Source organism: Cynocephalus volans, chromosome 10, assembly GCF_027409185.1.
Source record: "Cynocephalus volans isolate mCynVol1 chromosome 10, mCynVol1.pri, whole genome shotgun sequence".
In the NCBI taxonomy this organism is placed as follows: Eukaryota; Metazoa; Chordata; class Mammalia; order Dermoptera; family Cynocephalidae; genus Cynocephalus; species Cynocephalus volans.
Window position 1 is genome coordinate 31,363,858 of NC_084469.1, and position 17,894 is coordinate 31,381,751.

Consider the following 17,894-nt stretch of genomic DNA (forward strand, 5'->3'; position numbering starts at 1 on the left):
CAAAGGGTGGAACCCCGATTTCCAAGAGGGCGCGTCTGTCATAACCTCTACGTCATTTCACAGCCTCCTCTGCCGCCATCTTTGTTGGGGGCACACAGCCCGCCGACCAAGGCCTTTCGCTGCTGCTCCCCTTTCTCGGCATCACAAACTGTGCTGAAAAAGCACGAGAAAGAGTCGCGGTCAGAGAGTGAGCTTTTCACGAAAGACTTTGAGAGAGCGAGGGAGAGAGAGTCGCGCTGGTGATGTCACGGCCGGCGTCTCCGCCATCTTAGCTGTGGGAGTGAGGCGTCGGTGCGGCTGTCTAAATGCTGCGGCTCTGCAGACGCGGGCTCTTGTTGGGCCTGGCTGTAGCGGCGGCGGCGGTGCTGGCAGCACGGCTGATGGGCTGGTGGGGCCTCCGCGCTGGCTTTCGCCTTTTCATACCCGAGGAGCTGGCCCGCTACCGCGGCGGCCCAGGGGATCCTGGCCTCTACTTGGCGTTGCTCGGCCGCGTCTACGACGTGTCCTCCGGCCGGAGGCACTACGAACCTGGGGCCCACTATAGCGGCTTCGCAGGTATCAGCGGCGCTGCTCACTCCTTTTCCTCCTCCGCCGCCCGCACGTCCCTCATTCATTTATTCATCTGCTTCCCGCTCTTTCCCCACCCCCCATTCATCAGACCGGCGCGGCGGGCGGGACCCAGCTGCACCATCCTTCTGGTCTCTGGCTCGGGCGGGACCACGGCCGCTGTTATTGACTTCCACCCTCCCTGTCATTCCTCACCGTTCTGTGTGACTTGTGTTCGAGAAACATATCTGCTGCTCTTGTTAGTGACATTATCCACCGTCTGAAGCCTGGGGATACCTGCTTACCAGACTTCTGCGAGGCTCTCAGGGCGTAGAGATGAATGAGACCCTGTTCATGCCCTCACAGCTCCCCTACTAATTCCGTCTCTTCAGTCTACCCCCGTTCTTGCTTGTAGTACAGATGCACTTAACTGCCCTTCTTAAAAAAGATTATGAGGTTAGGGGCCGAGCCCGTGGCGCACTCGGGAGAGTGCAGCGCTGGGAGCCCGGCGACGCTCCCACCACGGGTTCGGATCCTATATGGGAATGGCCGGTGCACTCACTGGCTGAGTGCTGGTCACGAAAAAGACAAAAAAAAAAAAAAGATTATGAGGTTAGACACAGTTCAGTCCAGTTAGTACAAAGCTGTGTATGTGATAGGCCTCAAAGAACATAGTCAAGTTTATTTTGCTGTTCCTATTTTACACCTGAGGGGATTGAAGGATATGATTTGTCTAAAGCCCTCACAATTAAGTACTGACAGGACATGGACTAGGACAACAATTCTAGTATTTTTAGAGCTGTTCGACCAGCCTCAGGGACTGAACACCTCCCAGATTAAAAAAAAAAAAAAAAAAAAAAAAATGCAGGGCAAGCCTAAGACCACATCTAAATAAGCATTTTCCACTTGTTATTATCTTAGGGGAACTGGGAAGCTGCCTCTATCACTTAAATACAAGTCACTTCCCTCTCCTCAGGGAGAACTTCAGAAATAGAAACACTGACAGAGAAGGAATTAATTCCGGTAAGTCTTGCCAATCTCCTCAAACAGTGCAGCAGGGGAAAGGACTTACTCAGGGCTACACCATCAGTTAGAAATGTAGCTGGGACTGGAATCGTTTTTTGTACCTCCCAGTTGAGGGCACTTTTTGGTGCACTGTCCTGCCACATGCTGATGACAGCTGTCATGGATGTATGCACAAATGTGGGCCTAAAACTTTTCATTTCTGGGGTGATTTTTCTTTTGCAATGTGCTCTACTGCCCGAGTTCCTGTGTGCCGGGTGCCATTCAACGTTCATTTATTGACCATTACCATGTGTCCCTCCTTATGCCAGGTGCTGAAGAACCAGAGAGGTCAATAAGATGGCCCCACTGCCCACATGGTCCATATGGTCAATATTTTTTTTTTGAGATATAATTCACATAATATAAAATCTGCCCCTTTAAAGTAATACAATTCAGTGGTTTTTAATATAGTCAGAAACTTCTACAAACATCACCACTATCTAATTCCGGAACGTTTTCATCACCCGACAAAGAAACTGCATGTCTACTAGCAATCAGTCCCCATTCCCTCCTCCCCCCAACCCCTGGCAACCACTGTCTACTTTCTATTTCTATAGCTTTGCCTATTCCGGGCATTTCATATAAATAGAATCATACATGTGGCCCTTTTGTGACTGGCTTCTTTCACTTAGCATGATGTTTTCAAGGTTCATCCATAGTGTGTCGGCATGTATCAATGCTGCACTACTTTTTATGGCTGAATAATCTTCCATTGTATAAATATACCACATTTTCTCTCTTTATCAGTTGATGGACTTTAGGGTTGTTTTTACTTTTTGCCTATTATAAATAATGCTGCGATGAACATTTGTGTATAAGTTTTTGTGTGAACATATGTTTTCAGTTCTCTGGCGTATATACCTAGGAGTGGAATTGCTGGGTCACACAGTAACTCTATAATTAACTTTTTGAGAAACTGCCAAATCGTTTTCTAAAGTGGCTGAACCATTGTACATTCCCACCATGAATGTATTAGAGTTTTAGATTCTCTACATTCTCACCGAAACTTGTTAATGTCTTTTTTATTATAGTCACGCTAGTGGATTTGAAGTGGTCTCGTTATAGTTTTGATTATTTGCATTTGCCTAATGCCTAATGATGTTGAGCATCTTTTCATATGCTTGTTGACTTCTTCTTTGGAGGAATGACTATTCAAATCCTTTGTCCATTTTTTAACTGAGTTGTTTTTATATTATTGAGTTGTAAGAGTTCTTCATATATTCTGGGTACTAGACACTAATTAAATATGTGATTTGCAAATATTTTCTCCCATTTTGTAAGGTTTTTTTGTTTGTGTATTTTTGTTTTTGTTATTGTTTGGCAGCTGGCCAGTATGGGGAACCAAACCCTTGACCTTGGAGTTACAAGGCCATGCTCTAACAAACTGAGCTAACTGGCCAGCCCTCTTTTCACTTTCTTGATCATTTTTTGATATGCAAATATTTTAAATTTTGATCAAGTCCTATTTATCAATTTTTTCTTTGGCTGTTTGTGCTTTTGATATCCTAAGAAATCACTGCTCAAGGGTTTGAATCCTGGTAGCAATCAGCACCAAAAGAAAAAAAAAAAAGAAAAAGGAACCATTGCTCAACCCAAGGTCACAAAGATTTGCAGCTATGTTTTCTTGTAAGAGTTTTATAGTTTTAGCTGATACATTTAGGTCATTGATCTATTTGGAGTTCATTTTTGTATATGGTGTGAGGCAGGAGTCCAATTTATTCTTTTGCATGTGGCTTTTCAGTTGTCCCAGTACCATTTGTTGAAAAGACTATTCTTGCCTCATTGAATTATCTTGGCACCCTTATTGAAAATTAGTTGGCTGTAAATGTGTAGATTTCATTCACTCAGTATCGGGAATTTACTAAAGATCAAGCACTGTAGCAGGCACTGGGGAATTAATATTAAATGTTTGGTGTGTTCTTTTCCCTGATAAAACTTATAGTAGAAAAGATAGACATTAAATAGATATCACACAAACAATTAATTAACCTAGTGGGGGAGGAGGAGAGAGTGAAAAGGAGCACAGTAAACAAGAATGTGGCAAGGCAAGGTTGGTGGCAGCTGGTGCAGGGCACTGAATGACATCTGAAGGAATTTGTTACAGGGCAAAGGGAAAACATGGAGGATTTTTAGGCCAGGGCATGACATGATAAATTTGTTTTTAAAATACCAGTCTAAGTGGGCCGAGCCCGTGGCGCACTCGGTAGCGTGCTGCGCTAGCAGCGCGGCGACGCTCCCGTCGCGGGTTCGGATCCTATATAGGAATGGCCGGTGCACTCACTGGCTGAGTGCCGGTCACGAAAAAGACAAAAAAAAAAAAAAAATACCAGTCTAAGTATTATATGAAGAATAGATTAATGGGGCAAGAATGAATGGGGGGAGACCGACTAGGGGTCTACTGTAATAGTTCAGATGAGAGATGATGGCAGCCTGGGCTTACTTAGTGGTAAGTGGAGACAGGTAGACTTATACAAGAACTATTTAGGGGTTGACCAGTTAGCTCAATTGGTTAGCGCGAGGTAATGGTAATACCAGTGTCCAGAGTTCAATCCCTGTACTGACCAGCCATCTCCCCAAACTCTCTGGGAAGAAAAAAAAAAAAAATCTATTTAGGGAGAAAGTATAGGACTTGCTGACTGATTGGATGTAAGGGATGAAGGAAGTGCCAAGGACTGCATTCCTGTATTGTGTAACTGGTTGATATTTACTGACATAGGGAATACTAGAGAGGACACAGGTTTCCTGAGGCTGGGGGTACTGATGACCATTAGTTTGGTTTGGACATTTTGCATTTGTGATGTCTGTAAGACATCTAAGTGATGTTGAGTAGCAGTTGGATATACAGGTCGAGTGCTCAGGAGAAGTCTGAGCTAAAGATATAGATTTGGCGATTTGGGGCATAGAGGTGGGATTTGAAACCACAGAAGTGGATGAGACTGTGAAGTGAGAGGGTGTGGATAGAACAGAGGTGGTGGACAATAAATTGATCCCTGAGGCTGGTAGACAAGGAGGAGCTAGAGAGGTAGGAGGAAAAACAGGAGTGTAGTGTCATGGAAGCCAAAGGAGGTAGTCAGCTGTGTTAAATGTTGCTGAAAGTAAATGAAAGAATGTGACAAATGCCAAAAAAATGTGTGTCCAAGGTTCAGGAGCCTTTGTTACAGAGAAGGAGGGGGATCACATTTCCCTCGGGGGTGGGGAATGGGGGTTGTCAGGAGATGATTTTCAGATTCTTGAGTTGATAGTCAGTGATTTACAACTTACTTTGTCGGAAACTTCTCCCCTGCAGGCCGAGACGCATCTAGAGCATTTGTGACCGGGGACTACTCTGAAGCAGGCCTTGTGGATGATGTATCCGACTTGTCATTCTCTGAGTTGCTAACACTTCAAAATTGGCTTTCATTCTACGAGAAGAATTATGTATCTGTTGGTATGTAATTCACAGGTCATTTTTCCATTGACTTCATTCGGTTGTCTTGCAGTGTTTTTTTTAAAGGGGCTGGGATTCTTTAGGGATTGGGCTCAAGGTTAAAATCTGAAAAATAGCCTTGGATCTTTCACTTTAAACTCTGGTTGTGTGCTCGCTTTGGCCCCACATATACTAAAATTGGAACAATACAGAGAAGATTAACATGGCCCCTGCACAAGGATGACGCAAATTCATGAAGTGTTCCAAGAAATTAAAAAATAAATAAATAAATGATAAAAATAAAAAACTCTGGTTGTTAGTGTGGCAGTAAACCATAGGAGGAGATGGATGGGGCACCTGTTTCCCTCACTCTTTTTTGTTTGTTTTTGGCAGCTGGCCTTTAAGGAGATCCAAACCCTTGACCTTAGTGTTATCTGCACCACGCCTTACAGAATGAGCTAACCGGCCAGCCCTGTTTCCCTCACTCTTAACTTGGGAGAGGATTGCCAAGCCATTTGCTTTGCCCTCAATTGCCCCAAAGCCAGTGCTTACCTGTATCATCCTTGAACAACCAGCTCTAGGAGGGCAGCTTCCCTTTCTCACTGTGTTCCATGCATCTGACTTCAGCACACAACGAGGAATGCTTGGAGCCTAAATTTGTGTGTTGTGACAAATTCCTTTTTATTTTGCCCTCTGAGGAGATAAACATTCTGAATGAACTGTCTCCCAGGTGGAAGTTATGCTAATCAAACATTTGGTAAAGCCATCAGTTAGGGCACTGCCCTACACTGGTTATAATGAGGGAACTCACCTCTTACATGGAAGACACCTAACAGAGTCCTTAGGCGATGGTAAAGACACTAAACACTAGATTGCTTTGCAAGCACTTAAAGCTGGGATGGTTGGAGCCCTTTATTTCATCTATCTGCAGCTCCACCTCTCACTGGAGCCCCACTTGGACACGGCTAACTTCCTGAAGAATGCCAGTGTCACTTCACTATTGGAACAGGTCTAAATTACAAGTTTTTTCTCTGCTCCTAATGCCTCTGAATGTCTGCTTCTGTCATTACTGCTTGGGTTCCCTTTTCTGAGAACCTTAGCATTTTTACTAACTCCTCTGCTGCCTTCACATCCAATTGGTCAAGGCTTTTTCATAACATCTGAAGTTTGTGCCTTTCTATCTCCACTGCCCACCCCATCCATTGTTGGCCTTTGTCATCCCAACCTGGGGCATGCCCTTCATTGTTTTTCCTCAGTCTGCTCCAGATCATTCCTGAGACCACAACCATGTCTGCCATCGAATAAACTGACTTCTACCCATCTGCGCTTCAGAGGGCTTGGTTCTTCCTTTTCCCCATGAGATTGCCACACCAAGGTTGAAACATTGCTGGGTTACTAAAGAAAAGAGAACCCAACACAAAAGAGAAAGAATGGAGTCCTGTGATGGAGAAAGGATGCTGGACCAAAAACTTCGTACTGATATTTGGGGAGCAAACTAGAAGTGTTCCTGATGTGTTTGGTGAGACAAGTAAACTAGTCTCATCTGAATATGTAATGTGTTGGGCATGAGCTGTTTGTTCAAGGTGGGGCACGTGGTCAAAAATGCCTCAGAAGGATTTTAGTTAAAGTCAGGATATATTTGAAGACTACAGTTGATAAGTTATGTTTCTAATCCTCATGGGAATCAGGGATGAGTTGAGTACCGTTTCTGCCCTCTGTTAGCTCATTCTGTAGGATGGGGAGTGTGTTGGTCTCTTTCAGGTCACTAGAAACCCTTGGGACACATCAGGGGATGAAGGTTTATTGTAAGGGTGCACACTGAAGTAAAGATCATCAGGATGCTATCTTGGTAGCCATATGGCCAGGCCTCAAGTAAAAGGAAATGGCTTTTGTTATGCTCTGGATACAGATTTGGCTTGGAGACTCAGCCAGTGGTGACTACCATTCTCATTATCCAGCTACTAGAATTCTTTCTCTGTTGCCTCTACTCCTACTCTCCTCTTTTTGGGTCTCACGTCTGAAAGTCACCAAGACAGGCTTTTTACCATATAATACAGAGCCTCTCTGTAGTGGAAAGTTCTGTGCCAGGCCAACTCATAAAATGCAGGTCTGTGACTAGGTCCCTGATTCTTTCATTTATTCATCTAAGAAGTATTTAAAACAAATGTTTTGTGCTAAGCTTTACTGAGTGCAGGGCCTCACTGTGGGGACAGATGTATCATAAACAAGTAAACAGATCAGACAACTCCAGATAGGGCTATGAATAAAACTGATGTATTGGGTGTTTGGGGGTGTGTGTGGCACTTTCAGAGCAGACGGTCAGGGGAGGCCTCATGGAGGAGATGGCAGTTAAGCTGAGACCTTCGAAAAGAGTGTTCCAGGCTGAGGGAAGAGAAGTGCGTGCCTGAGGGGTGAGGCAGTGAAGGCTGGTCAAGGAACAGAAAGGAAATCAGTGTGCTGGAGCCTGCAGTAAAAGAGGGAGGAAGTGGCTTAACAAGGCGCTGAAGAAGAAACAAGTCAAACGGTTGCAGAGCCTAAGAGACCTAGATAGTTTGTATTTTTTCCACCTGCTTTAGAAAGCCATCGGAGGATTTTAATCAGGTACAGAAGTGTTTTTAAAAGATCACCCCAGCTGCTTTGTAGGAAACATCCTTTGTAGGAAACATCCATGCTTCTTGTGGGAAGGCATGAGCTGAAGCAGAAAGACCAGTTAGGAGGCTGTTGTCACAGTACATGGTTTGGATTAGGATGGTAGCAATGGAAATGGAAAGGAATGGACAGAGTCAGGATCTATTTTAGAGGTAGGACTGACAAGATTTGCTAATGGATTAGACATGAGCAGAGGGAGGCGTACATTTGGATATGGAGGAGGAGGAGAGATCCAAGGCTTCTAATCCAGATGACTGAGGCCGGAGGTAACAATTAGATCTTGGAAAGTCAGGGAAGGGAGTTGGACTTGAGAGTATGAACTGAATCTTAGACATGCTGAATGTACATGACATAGGAATCTAAGTTCAAGTCAGTTCTCAGGGACTGCAGAGGTTGGAACTACACAGCTGGGGGCAAGTGTACGCTGTACTCATCCTTGGTCAAACCTCCCGTAAGTGCTTCCTGCTGCTGCTCTGGCCCTGTGCGGGTGCTGCCCGTGAAGGCCGTTTGCACCTCAGGACTTGTATACGTTAGGTCCTTGCACCCAAGGAAAACTGATCCCTTTTTGTTTCTGGTCTATAGGCTGATGGACTACTTGCTGGCTGCTGCCAAAGCTTAGACTTTTACAAATTCTGACAGACATTTTAAATGTAAACCAGTTTCCACTCACTTATGTCCACTGAAGGACTGAGCCGGAAGAGAGCGGTGTAGGGAGAGCATGGGCCTGGAGCCAGAACCCTTGTTAGCTTTGCAAACGTCCCCACGTTATTGGATCTTCCGGTCTCTCTCCTATGAATATGGGAACAATAATTTCTCTCTCATAAGTTTGTTACAAGGATTTTAAAAATATTGGTAAAGTGCTAGTATAGTGCCTGATACTGAGTAAATGCTCAATAAGTGACTTATTTTTAGTTATGTAAGACAAAATAATTTGATGTTGGGAAGAATTTAGCCACAAAAATGTTAGCCAATAAGCCATTCATTCATCATGTTTTGAAAACCAAGCACTGTGGAGATTTGATAAATGAATCACACACGGTTCCACCCTCAGGTAACCCATGTCTGGAAGTGAGAACAATTGGATAATTTCTGTACTACGGGACTCTCCACTAGAGCAGGGATGCTTTTATCTTGGGTCTTGAAGGATGTTGAGAGAGGCTGGGATAGAAGGCACCAGAAGCCCCTCCAATATGAATGCTTCATAAATGAGCACCCAGCAGACTACTGTAAAGCCCTGAAGTAAGAAACCCTGGAAACTTGAGCCTGGCTACAACTGCTTGAGAACCTAAACATCTGCTCATACCTCACTCCCACTGTTACTCTGACATAAGCTTTCCTGTCACCACAGGAAGGGTGATAGGAAGGTTCTACGGAGAGGATGGGCTGCCTACCCCAGAACTGACCCAGGTAGATGCCATGATCACCAAAGGCTTGGAGGCAAATAAACAGGAACTGAAAGAGAAGCAGAAGTTTCCACCATGCAATGCTGAGTGGAGCTCAACCAAGGGCAGCCGATTCTGGTGTTCCTCAAAGAGGTAAACAGGCTTCTCTTCTGCTCCTTTCTATGTCTCTCCCAAATCCTGTCTGCATTGTTCAGTGAATCCATGGTAACCCAGAGGAACTTTTTCAAAATACATCTGCTCTGTGATAGTGATTCTCAACTTGGGCTGCATATTAGATCTTCTGGGGAATTTAAAAAGTTACTGGTGGTGGGACCTCACTCCAGAAAACGGAATATTAAAGTTGAGATTTGGACTTGAGACCTGGGCATCCTTCCCCACCACCACCAAATCCTCCCAGAGACCATGCTGAAGAAACTCTAGCCTGGGGGCGAGAAGGCACAAGTACTTCTCCTTGCTTGCTTTTGGCCTGTACAGCCATCCACAGGCCTCAGTTTCCTGTTTGTCAGCACAAACCATTGCTGCCCAGAGAAGAAAGCGACGGGGAGGTGGAGGGAGGACCACGCAGTCAGAGATGTCCTGAGGTGCTCTCTTAAAAACACCACAAATTCTGAGTAATTCCAGTAAGTGCGGGCTAGATGGAAAAGTCCTTTCCTGTAAGAATAAAGTAAGGTGAGCCAGATTAGAAGTGATACCGCAAGGATTATTCCAGGTTGCTTTAAGAAACTGGAGAAAATTTTTCCTGCTTTAATCATCAGGCCAGCCTGGACTTAAACTTTGAGTCCCTCAAATCTCCTTTAGCTCTAGTAAGGGGAAAAAGGAAGCCAGAAACTGGACAAACCTCCCCAGCCTCAAGGGTCTCAAAGACCCCTGAGGAGGGACAGGGAAGTCTCTGCTGTCACTGAGGTACTAAGCTGTGCAGACCCACCCTCTTCCGCAGAGAGAGCCATACCTTGTTGCTCTACTTGAGGCTGATTCATAATGTGGGCAAGAACAAGCAGTCAAAGCCACCAGCTTTCTCAGGCCCAGCCACCATATTCATCACATCTCCTCCAAGCCTTAATTCAGGGGAGCAGAGGCAAAGGGAGCAGGAAGGAAACCCCTTCTTTCCTGACCACCAGTTTCAGAGACACAGCTTCTCCAGGGTCATCGTGTCTGAAGAAAATGGGGACTTTGAGAATCTGGCCTGCCCACTTCAGCCTGAATGCAGGAGGCTTCAGAGAGCACTTGTCCTCGATAGGAGGGTACAGGAGGACTGTGTGCATGTAGATGCTGGATTTTGCTCCTCGGAGAGCCTGTCTCCCTCTCCTCCAGCCCTCCTGTCTGATGAATCCCTTCTTGCTCTCATGACTGAGTTGCCTAGGCTCTGCTTTCCTCCAAAAGCCCTTGCAGTGCCACCCTCAATGAATTTAGGGGTCCCGTCCCTGTGCCTCAGCCCAATTTCTTGTCTTCTGCTCACATGTGTATCACCCATTAGACTGGGAGGAATGAGCTTTGTAGGCAGGGAGGGACCAAGTGTATAGTAAGGATCACTGATGATGGCATGGATGGCTGGATGGATGGAAGGAGAGAGGGAGGCATTTTAGTGCCCTGACAGACTTTTTCTTGGGTAAGCTACAAGTGGGATGGTTTCTAACTGGGTTGCAATTTCTCTGACAGCAAATGATCCTGCTCCCTGACTCAGGAACCTCTATGAGGCGTCAATTCCAAGAATCTAGTTTTCTTTTGCAAGGCTTGTGAGTCCACAAAACTGAACTCAGTACACTAAGTTAGGGCCTTCTGCTCAGGACAGGAGGTTGCTCAGGCTATGTTGGGCCAGAGCTGCATCCTCCATTTCTGAATCCTTTGGTAACATTAAGGACTGGACCTATGTAGGTGACAAGACAGCTTGCAACTACACCCTATGCCAAAGGCCCCCCCAGAGAAAGCTGACCCAGCTGGACAAGGCCTGATGGGCCCCAAATGTCTTGTAGCCTCAGCTGCCAACCGCTCCCCCCACCCCCAAGTGCCCCAGGCCCTAAGATCAAGACACAGCCCTGTGCTGGGATGTAGCGGGGGAGGGGAGAAGAGAATTAGACCCAGACACCACTTCTGAGAAGCTCACAGGCCAGTGAGAGAAACCCTTTTGCAGCTGTTGCCACCAGTGCAGGGAAGTGGTGCTGCTTCCTAGAAAGGGAAGGGCAGGGGGCGGGGAACACAATGAAAGGAACCACAGACTCTGCCCCTGGCCTGAGGAGGTGGCGCTGGCACTGTGCAGAGGAAGCTGAGGAAGTTAGGAGGGAGCATGAAGGCTCAGGGACCAAATGCTGCCGACAGCTGCCTTGGGAGAGCACTGAGATGGGAAGGAGAATAGCTTCTACTTTTTATATGACTTCTTTCCCCTTTTTGAAGAGACTCATGAGTTCACGCTTTTAAGCACTCTTTTCTTATATCCTTAGCGGAGGTGTGAGCAGAGACTGGATTGGTGTCCCCAGGAAGCTGTATAAGCCAGGAGCCAAGGAGCCCCACTGCGTGTGTGTGAGAACAACTGGCCCTCCTAGTGACCAGACACCGGACAGCCCTACACACAGGAATCGTGGGGACTTGGACCACCCTAACTTGGGAGAATACCCAGGCTGTCCACCTCTAGCCATCACATGTTCCTTCCCACGCTAAGCTGGTGCCCTGTGTGTTAACACACAGAAAACCTTGCCTAGAACTCGAATAGGCCCTTGGCACTCATGTCCTAGTATGGCTCCTGGCCCGAAACAGGCAGGCCTGGAAGTACTCTGGCCATACTCTGCAAATGTGCCTCATGCCCTGCTCACCATGAACTCATCATTTTGGTGACTGAGGGAGAGCTTGGCAGCCTGCCTAGTTCTGGTCAGCCTGTTTTTACTACAATTCCCTTAAATCCACTTGCCATCTTCCTTCAGACCTCTCAGGTATTAATGGGCACAAGTCTATGACCAACTCAAAAATAACTGGACAAACAAGGACAATTCTCTGAACTCCAATAGCTTCCTTTCCATGGACTACGAGATGTTTTGGCCACAGCTCAGCCACTGCATGACTACACAATGAAGACAGGTATGTCAGACCACGGCCCCCACCCCTTGCTTGCTATGCTCTAGGAAAAGCTGTGCTTTGAAAGGCCATATGGACAGGTTGGCGCGGTGCCTGCTCAGAAATCTGTGGGTATTCCTTAGAGGAAAAAGATGACCTTGGGCTAAACCCCACCCTTGAGAACATTTCCTACTGCCAGAGCCCCCAGACTCCTTCAAGTGGGCAGACATTGCTGCCATTAGCCCTCACCAGAAGATCCCTGGGGTGGTACAGCAGAATCTGTACGTGGATAAGAAGGACGACATACTGTCACCTTCCTCCAGGCAACCCTGTGAGCTAGGAAGGACAACCGTCACCGCCATTTTATAGATAGGGAAACTAAGGCACATGAAACTTGCCTAGTACTATCAACTAATCAATGACAAAGCAGAACTAAAAGCAGAGATCTTCCCAGGCTGGGCAAAAATATGTGAAAGTTGATGTGTACTTGGTTACTGTTTGCACTACACAGATCATAACCAGTGACAGAGTGGTTAGCAGTGGCCACCTCCAGGATGGCTATTAGGAGGACTTGGGATGGTTATGAGGAAGCACTTAACAGTGCCTATTAACCATGAGAAAAGCCACCATACAGTGAGATCTGTTACCACAACTGGTCTCGACTAGGGTAAGCGAAATGGAAGACAGGTAAGGAAAGTGTGAGGGCCAGGTGACTTCTAGATTTGTATGATTTGTACAGGGGCTTTATAGATCACTAGATTTTAATTTGCAGACCCCTAAACTTTCCTTAGTACTTTCTGAAGCCCACAATGCCAGTCTTCCCTTCAAACCTCGGCCTGCAGAAAGCTCACGATGGGTGGATCCTCTTGAGTTGCTCCTAAATAATGGAGTCAGAGGGAACTTCCAGGGTCCTTTGGAAAACTTCATGGGGTCGCATGACTGAGACTGTGCATCTGTGATCACACATCGCCATGAGCTGAAGTCTGGGCCAGGAGCACAGCAAATTCAGGCAGCTGCTTACTATACCTAAAATAGCTACTATTTAAATGCCATCAATGGTATGTTTCTGAAAAATGTTAGAATTCAAACTTTCTTAGAAGGTAGCTGTTGAAGAAATTCATGTCAGGAGTTGTTTTTTTTTAAAATTTGTTTTCAATGCTTATGGATACTTCTGCACCAGAAGTAACTACAAATGTCTTATTAAAGTTCCCACTTTAAATGCACAATTTTACTTCATTTTATTATAAGGAATTGTTACAGAAAATGCAAATATCAGTATTTGAAAAATACATTCTATTACACAGACTCCAAAGAAACAATGCTGATAAGCGCTATGGTCCTTTATGATGCCATCATCATACACTGAGCACAACCCCAAGTGGTTTAGAAGCCAAGGGGATCAACCCAATGTGTGCCTGCAGTTTCCGCCCAGCTACCGCCCTTCCCCTTAGTATCACACAGGTATGTCATGGTAACAGCCAACTCCACACATCTGCCAAAAAAGGGCAGGTATTTAATTAAGCAATCTCAATTCCAGACTCCCTAACTACAGAAAACCAATGCCATCGGTTGTAACAGGTTAATATATTATTTATGCCACACAAAAAAGGAACTGTACAGGCAATGATCTTCCAGAGAAAGTCTTTAAGGCATCTACAAGTTCTGGGAATTTAAGTGTTTAGTTTATATATTGTCAAACAGCTCTTCACTAAACTGCTTCCACAAAGCAAGAATGTAGCTTCCAAATCCCTTTGGCAAGTCGTTTCCCCTCAGCTTCCTCCTTTCTCCAGCTGGGAGTGGGGAGTTTTGGTGCTTCTGGTAGTTGTTCTGGGGCTTGTCCTGAGGGAAGCAAGTGTTTCTGTCATGGAAGCGTTACACTTACTTGTTTGCTGGGTACCTTTCAGGTCTAAGCATGACATAGCTCAGAGTGTTCTTTTTCTCCAGATAAAGGAAACCTAGATGGAGGTCAAGGCTCTACTCCCTCCGAAGACTTTTCCTCCACTCCTCACCCCTGGACAAGATTAGTGCAGTAACGAACAGTTCAACATGACAGGTGTGGGACATGAGTGAGGAAGCTAAACTGGGTGGTCAAAAATGATTAAGGGCTCTGAGGTAGAGGACTAAAGGTCACGTGGACCCCACTCCTTGGAGAGAATGTGGCAGGTGAATCGAGCAATTTAATCCAGCCTTGACTAAACTGGTAATTGGGGTTTATTTACAGTGCACAGGCACAAAACTCCAAATGGAACACATGTTCTAATATAGCATTCAATGAGACACCACTAAAAAGATAACTGAAAATTAAAAAGTCCTAAGTGTAGGCACTTAAATTTGTGGGAAATTTCTGTGTTAGAGGATCACAGCAAATTAGTTTAAGTTATTCCACTTATATATAGCATGTGGTTTGTACCTTTGTCTTAAAAAAAAGAAAAAGACGGTCAAGAATATACTGTATAATAAATCTGGCAATGAGCAAGAGGCAGTTAAAAAGCTAATTCAGCATAACAATGTTGACTGATGCAGCAAATTATGTTCCAGTAAAGTTTATTCTTCCTGCTCTACTCATTCACTATTGGCAACCTTCTGAATGAATAAAATTAAGTTTTTGCTACTAGTACTTAAGCTACTGTTTAAAATTTAACAAGAACAGCTAGGCAGTTTTGTAGTCAAGTCCTGACAGCATGGAGGGCACAAAAGTGACTCAGACCTATCTAGTCCCAGCCAGGGCAGTGTATGTTGGAGTCCCAGTGGGGCAGCTGCTACTCAAGGAACCTGCTGAATGCAACCCAGTGAGCATCAGCATGGTCAGGGAGATTTCCTAAGACTGTGGAAAGATGCTTTTTCTAAATCTACATGAATGCACCTGAAGCCAATGCAGAACTCAAAATATGTTCCCCCAATCCATGGCTGGTCAGTACCACTGCTATCTCTGGACTCTGTAAAGAAACAGAAGCTTGCATCAACATAATTTAAACATGATCTTAAGATTTTTAAGTGTAATTATAGGCGAGATTGTTATTGAAACTGGTATGTTAGGGCAAAGGCATAACAATCAGACTCATCCCATCCTCCACCCTCCACTAAGAACATTAAAAGAACAAGTATAGATGTACTGACCACCTAAATTCATCTTTGAACCATAATTATCTTACTTTCTAATTAAAAAACCAAGCTACCTAACTAAGCTCTACTTCCTTGTGGCCTTTTTTGGGCAACAGAAAACGGAAAGTGACCACATGATTCACATGGTCAAGTGTTTGCCAAGACTAGTTGAGTTTTTCTATAAAAATTCTATATGAAATATGTCACAGACTGGGGGACAGGGGAACACTTCTAATTAATTTTTTTTTTAAACATTGTGCACAACAAGCTCATATTAACATAGAAAGCATATACTTGCATATCTTATAAATCACAGAAATATTTTTAAAAAGTAGCACTCCGGTTTTTCAGCTCATTTTACACACATATTTAGGCAACAGATGTATAAATCTACAGCAACATAGAGGACATACCACTATTCAAAAAAGAAACAAAAGAACAGGCTGCTGCAAAAAAATAAGTAGTCCCTTTTACACATATATCCATACATCATTAATGCGAACAAATGTAGTGGTTATTAAAAGTCTGGAAAAATCAGTATGTGTGATTGAGATTGTTAATCTCTAAGTATGACTGTGTGACACATATTGTTCATCTCAGAGTTTTGTTTTTTTTTTAAAGCAGTGGTAGAAGTTTCTATTTAAATATGTATTTTTAAAAAACTGGCCAAACTTTCAAAAGAAAAGAAGTTTAACACTTCAGGGTTAACATATGTACTAGCAGCAACTAAGGCCTAACAAGTTCTGGCAGCCTCATCAGCACACAAGCCAGAGCGCCTTCCAAAATGGTTCACACACACTTGGCCAGGGCCTTCAGCTGTTGGCCCTTATGGGGCAGGGCAAGCTACACAGAACTGGCACCAACAGACACACAGCATAACTAGGAAAGGTTTTAGCAAGAAGCATTCCTTTCAGGGAGATAGGGGCCATTGGCCTGAGGCTGGAAATACCCATCCCTGAAGCTAAAGCCTTACCTATTCTTCTCAACTTGGCCTATATGAATCTATTACTCCAAAAGACACCCTACGTGTTTTTCCTTTAAGATTAGTGTGAGCTGAGGTCCAAAGTTGATCATTAGAATCACTGATGCAAGGATGTGTGAGGGTATTTTTGAATATGGATTTTTAAATTGGAATAACCAATAATGCAGCTATATAAAAAGTGCAGCACAATAAAAGTGCATTTCCTCCACCACTCTAGTGGCAGTGACTGAGGACTCCACAGACAGGATGCAGCAAGACGAGAGAATGAGACAGCTGCTAAGAGGTGCCAAGCTGCCAAACTGCACTCCTGACACCTCAGTAGCACAAACACTGGTAAAGCTTTCAGTTGTTAAGGCCACGATTTTTCAGCTCTCATCTTTGAACCCTGTTTAGAAAGATTTTACCTTTTTAAAAGGGTAGCTCACTAAAAATACAGCTTAGCTTAAGAAAAAAAAAAAAAAAGACTTTAGGGTAAGAGGATCCTATTATCTTTATGAAAACACTGTGCATAAAAGTCCACAGCCACTTACCCTAGAGTAAAGCCAGCCCTCGTTAAGCAGCTAGCTTCCTACACCGTGTTAGGCTCTGCCGCATAGTCAGCTGAGGCAGGAAGACTTCATGAATGCTCTAAGATGGACACTCAACTGCTGGAAGGGAAAATGGTTTTCAAAGTATCCTTGTATGTTGCTAGCTGAATGGGGTCTAATTCCTATCACATTTACCACTTAGGCTAAATGGCCTGGTCCAATTAGTGAGACATCTAGTGAAATCAATCACAGTCTGACACACTGACAATCATACAGAATCATTTGAAATGGGATCTATCACACCAAGGTCCTTAATTGTTCCATGAAGATGACCGCCAGCTCCTGCTCTGGGTGGGGTCAGGCTGGTGAGCAGAGCAGCTGCTGGGGAGGTGACTGGGGATGTGGCCTGGACCCCCAGGGGCTCACTAAGAGACCCCACCCAGAGTCAGTACATCAAAGCAAATGTTGCAAACTCGCACAGGCTTGTTCAGATCAAACTTTATAATAGGAATCTCCTTGGTCGAACATTTATGGCAAAGAAGACGTCCGCAGTGACGACTGTGGAAGCAAAGAAAGGAAGTGTGAGAGGGGTACTGAAGAGCAGACTGCTTCCTGGCATGTGAGGACAATGACAGTGCCCTCACAGACAGGGCCAGCCCACAACTCATACTGTATGGTCAACTCTGCCACCCGCCAGCCAGGTTACAACAATTCATGTACAACTTTTTGTCCATGAAAATAAAATTCTAGCCAATATTTAAGTTAAAGCAAAACTGAAGGCTTTTTTTTTAAAGATCATAAGCAGCTCAGCATGAGCAAAAGAACTGTCTCATTTAATGGGAACAGCTCCTAAGCTCTTGGTAGAGCAGCCTGTACTCAGGCACACTATGAGGGCAGTAACTCATCTCAGCTCTGCAGTAAGCAGGAAGCCCAGAGAAGATGACAGGAAGCCTGACAGGCCCCGAGACCTGTGCACCCTCAGCAGCCAGCAGGAAAGCCGCCACATTTGAGCACCCCTGCCTTCCCTACATCTCTAGTCCTCAGCCGGACCCTTGGGTATGCTCAGTCCCATCCTCTCATCCCTCCATTTGGTCAGTATTGCCCAGGAGAGTGTAGAGCCCTGGCAAGTTCATGGCTTATCATGGAAAAGGTTGCAGTGACATCATCAGAAG

The 17,894-nt window shown here is 44.9% G+C and overlaps 2 protein-coding genes and 1 non-coding gene across 5 annotated transcripts in view; 2 read left to right on the plus strand and 1 right to left on the minus strand.

Moving 5' to 3' along the window:
- Positions 1-116: 116 nt before the first annotated feature.
- On the plus strand, positions 117-14,195 carry LOC134386969 (neuferricin). 2 transcript variants are annotated; one of them, XR_010024566.1, is made up of 5 exons: positions 117-555; positions 4,898-5,038; positions 9,015-9,201; positions 11,505-12,135; positions 14,056-14,195. XR_010024566.1 is itself a non-coding variant. In XM_063109128.1 (4 exons), exons 1-4 carry the CDS (start codon positions 306-308, stop codon positions 11,719-11,721), a joined length of 795 nt encoding a protein of 264 aa, XP_062965198.1. In that variant the 5' UTR covers positions 117-305; the 3' UTR covers positions 11,722-13,337. The 2 variants fall into 2 exon arrangements, 1 of the variants encoding a protein (XP_062965198.1); XM_063109128.1 differs by lacking the exon at positions 14,056-14,195 and having other exon boundaries at positions 11,505-13,337.
- On the plus strand, positions 5,184-5,290 carry LOC134389785 (U6 spliceosomal RNA). Its single transcript, XR_010024759.1, has one exon. It is a non-coding gene; the product is annotated as a U6 spliceosomal RNA (small nuclear RNA).
- Positions 13,331-17,894, minus strand: part of ANKFY1 (ankyrin repeat and FYVE domain containing 1) — a 106,411-nt gene continuing 101,847 nt past the window's right edge. The window contains exons 25-26 of one of the 2 annotated variants that reach the window (XR_010024565.1): positions 16,726-17,280; positions 13,331-15,047 (exon numbers count right to left, since the gene is read on the minus strand). Coding sequence is in view for 1 of the 2 variants with exons in the window: in XM_063109127.1 (XP_062965197.1) it covers positions 17,148-17,280 (133 nt within the window). In the remaining variant the exon portion in view is untranslated. Of the gene's footprint in view, positions 17,281-17,894 lie in introns of both variants that reach the window. The other variant, XM_063109127.1, reaches the window with a different exon arrangement.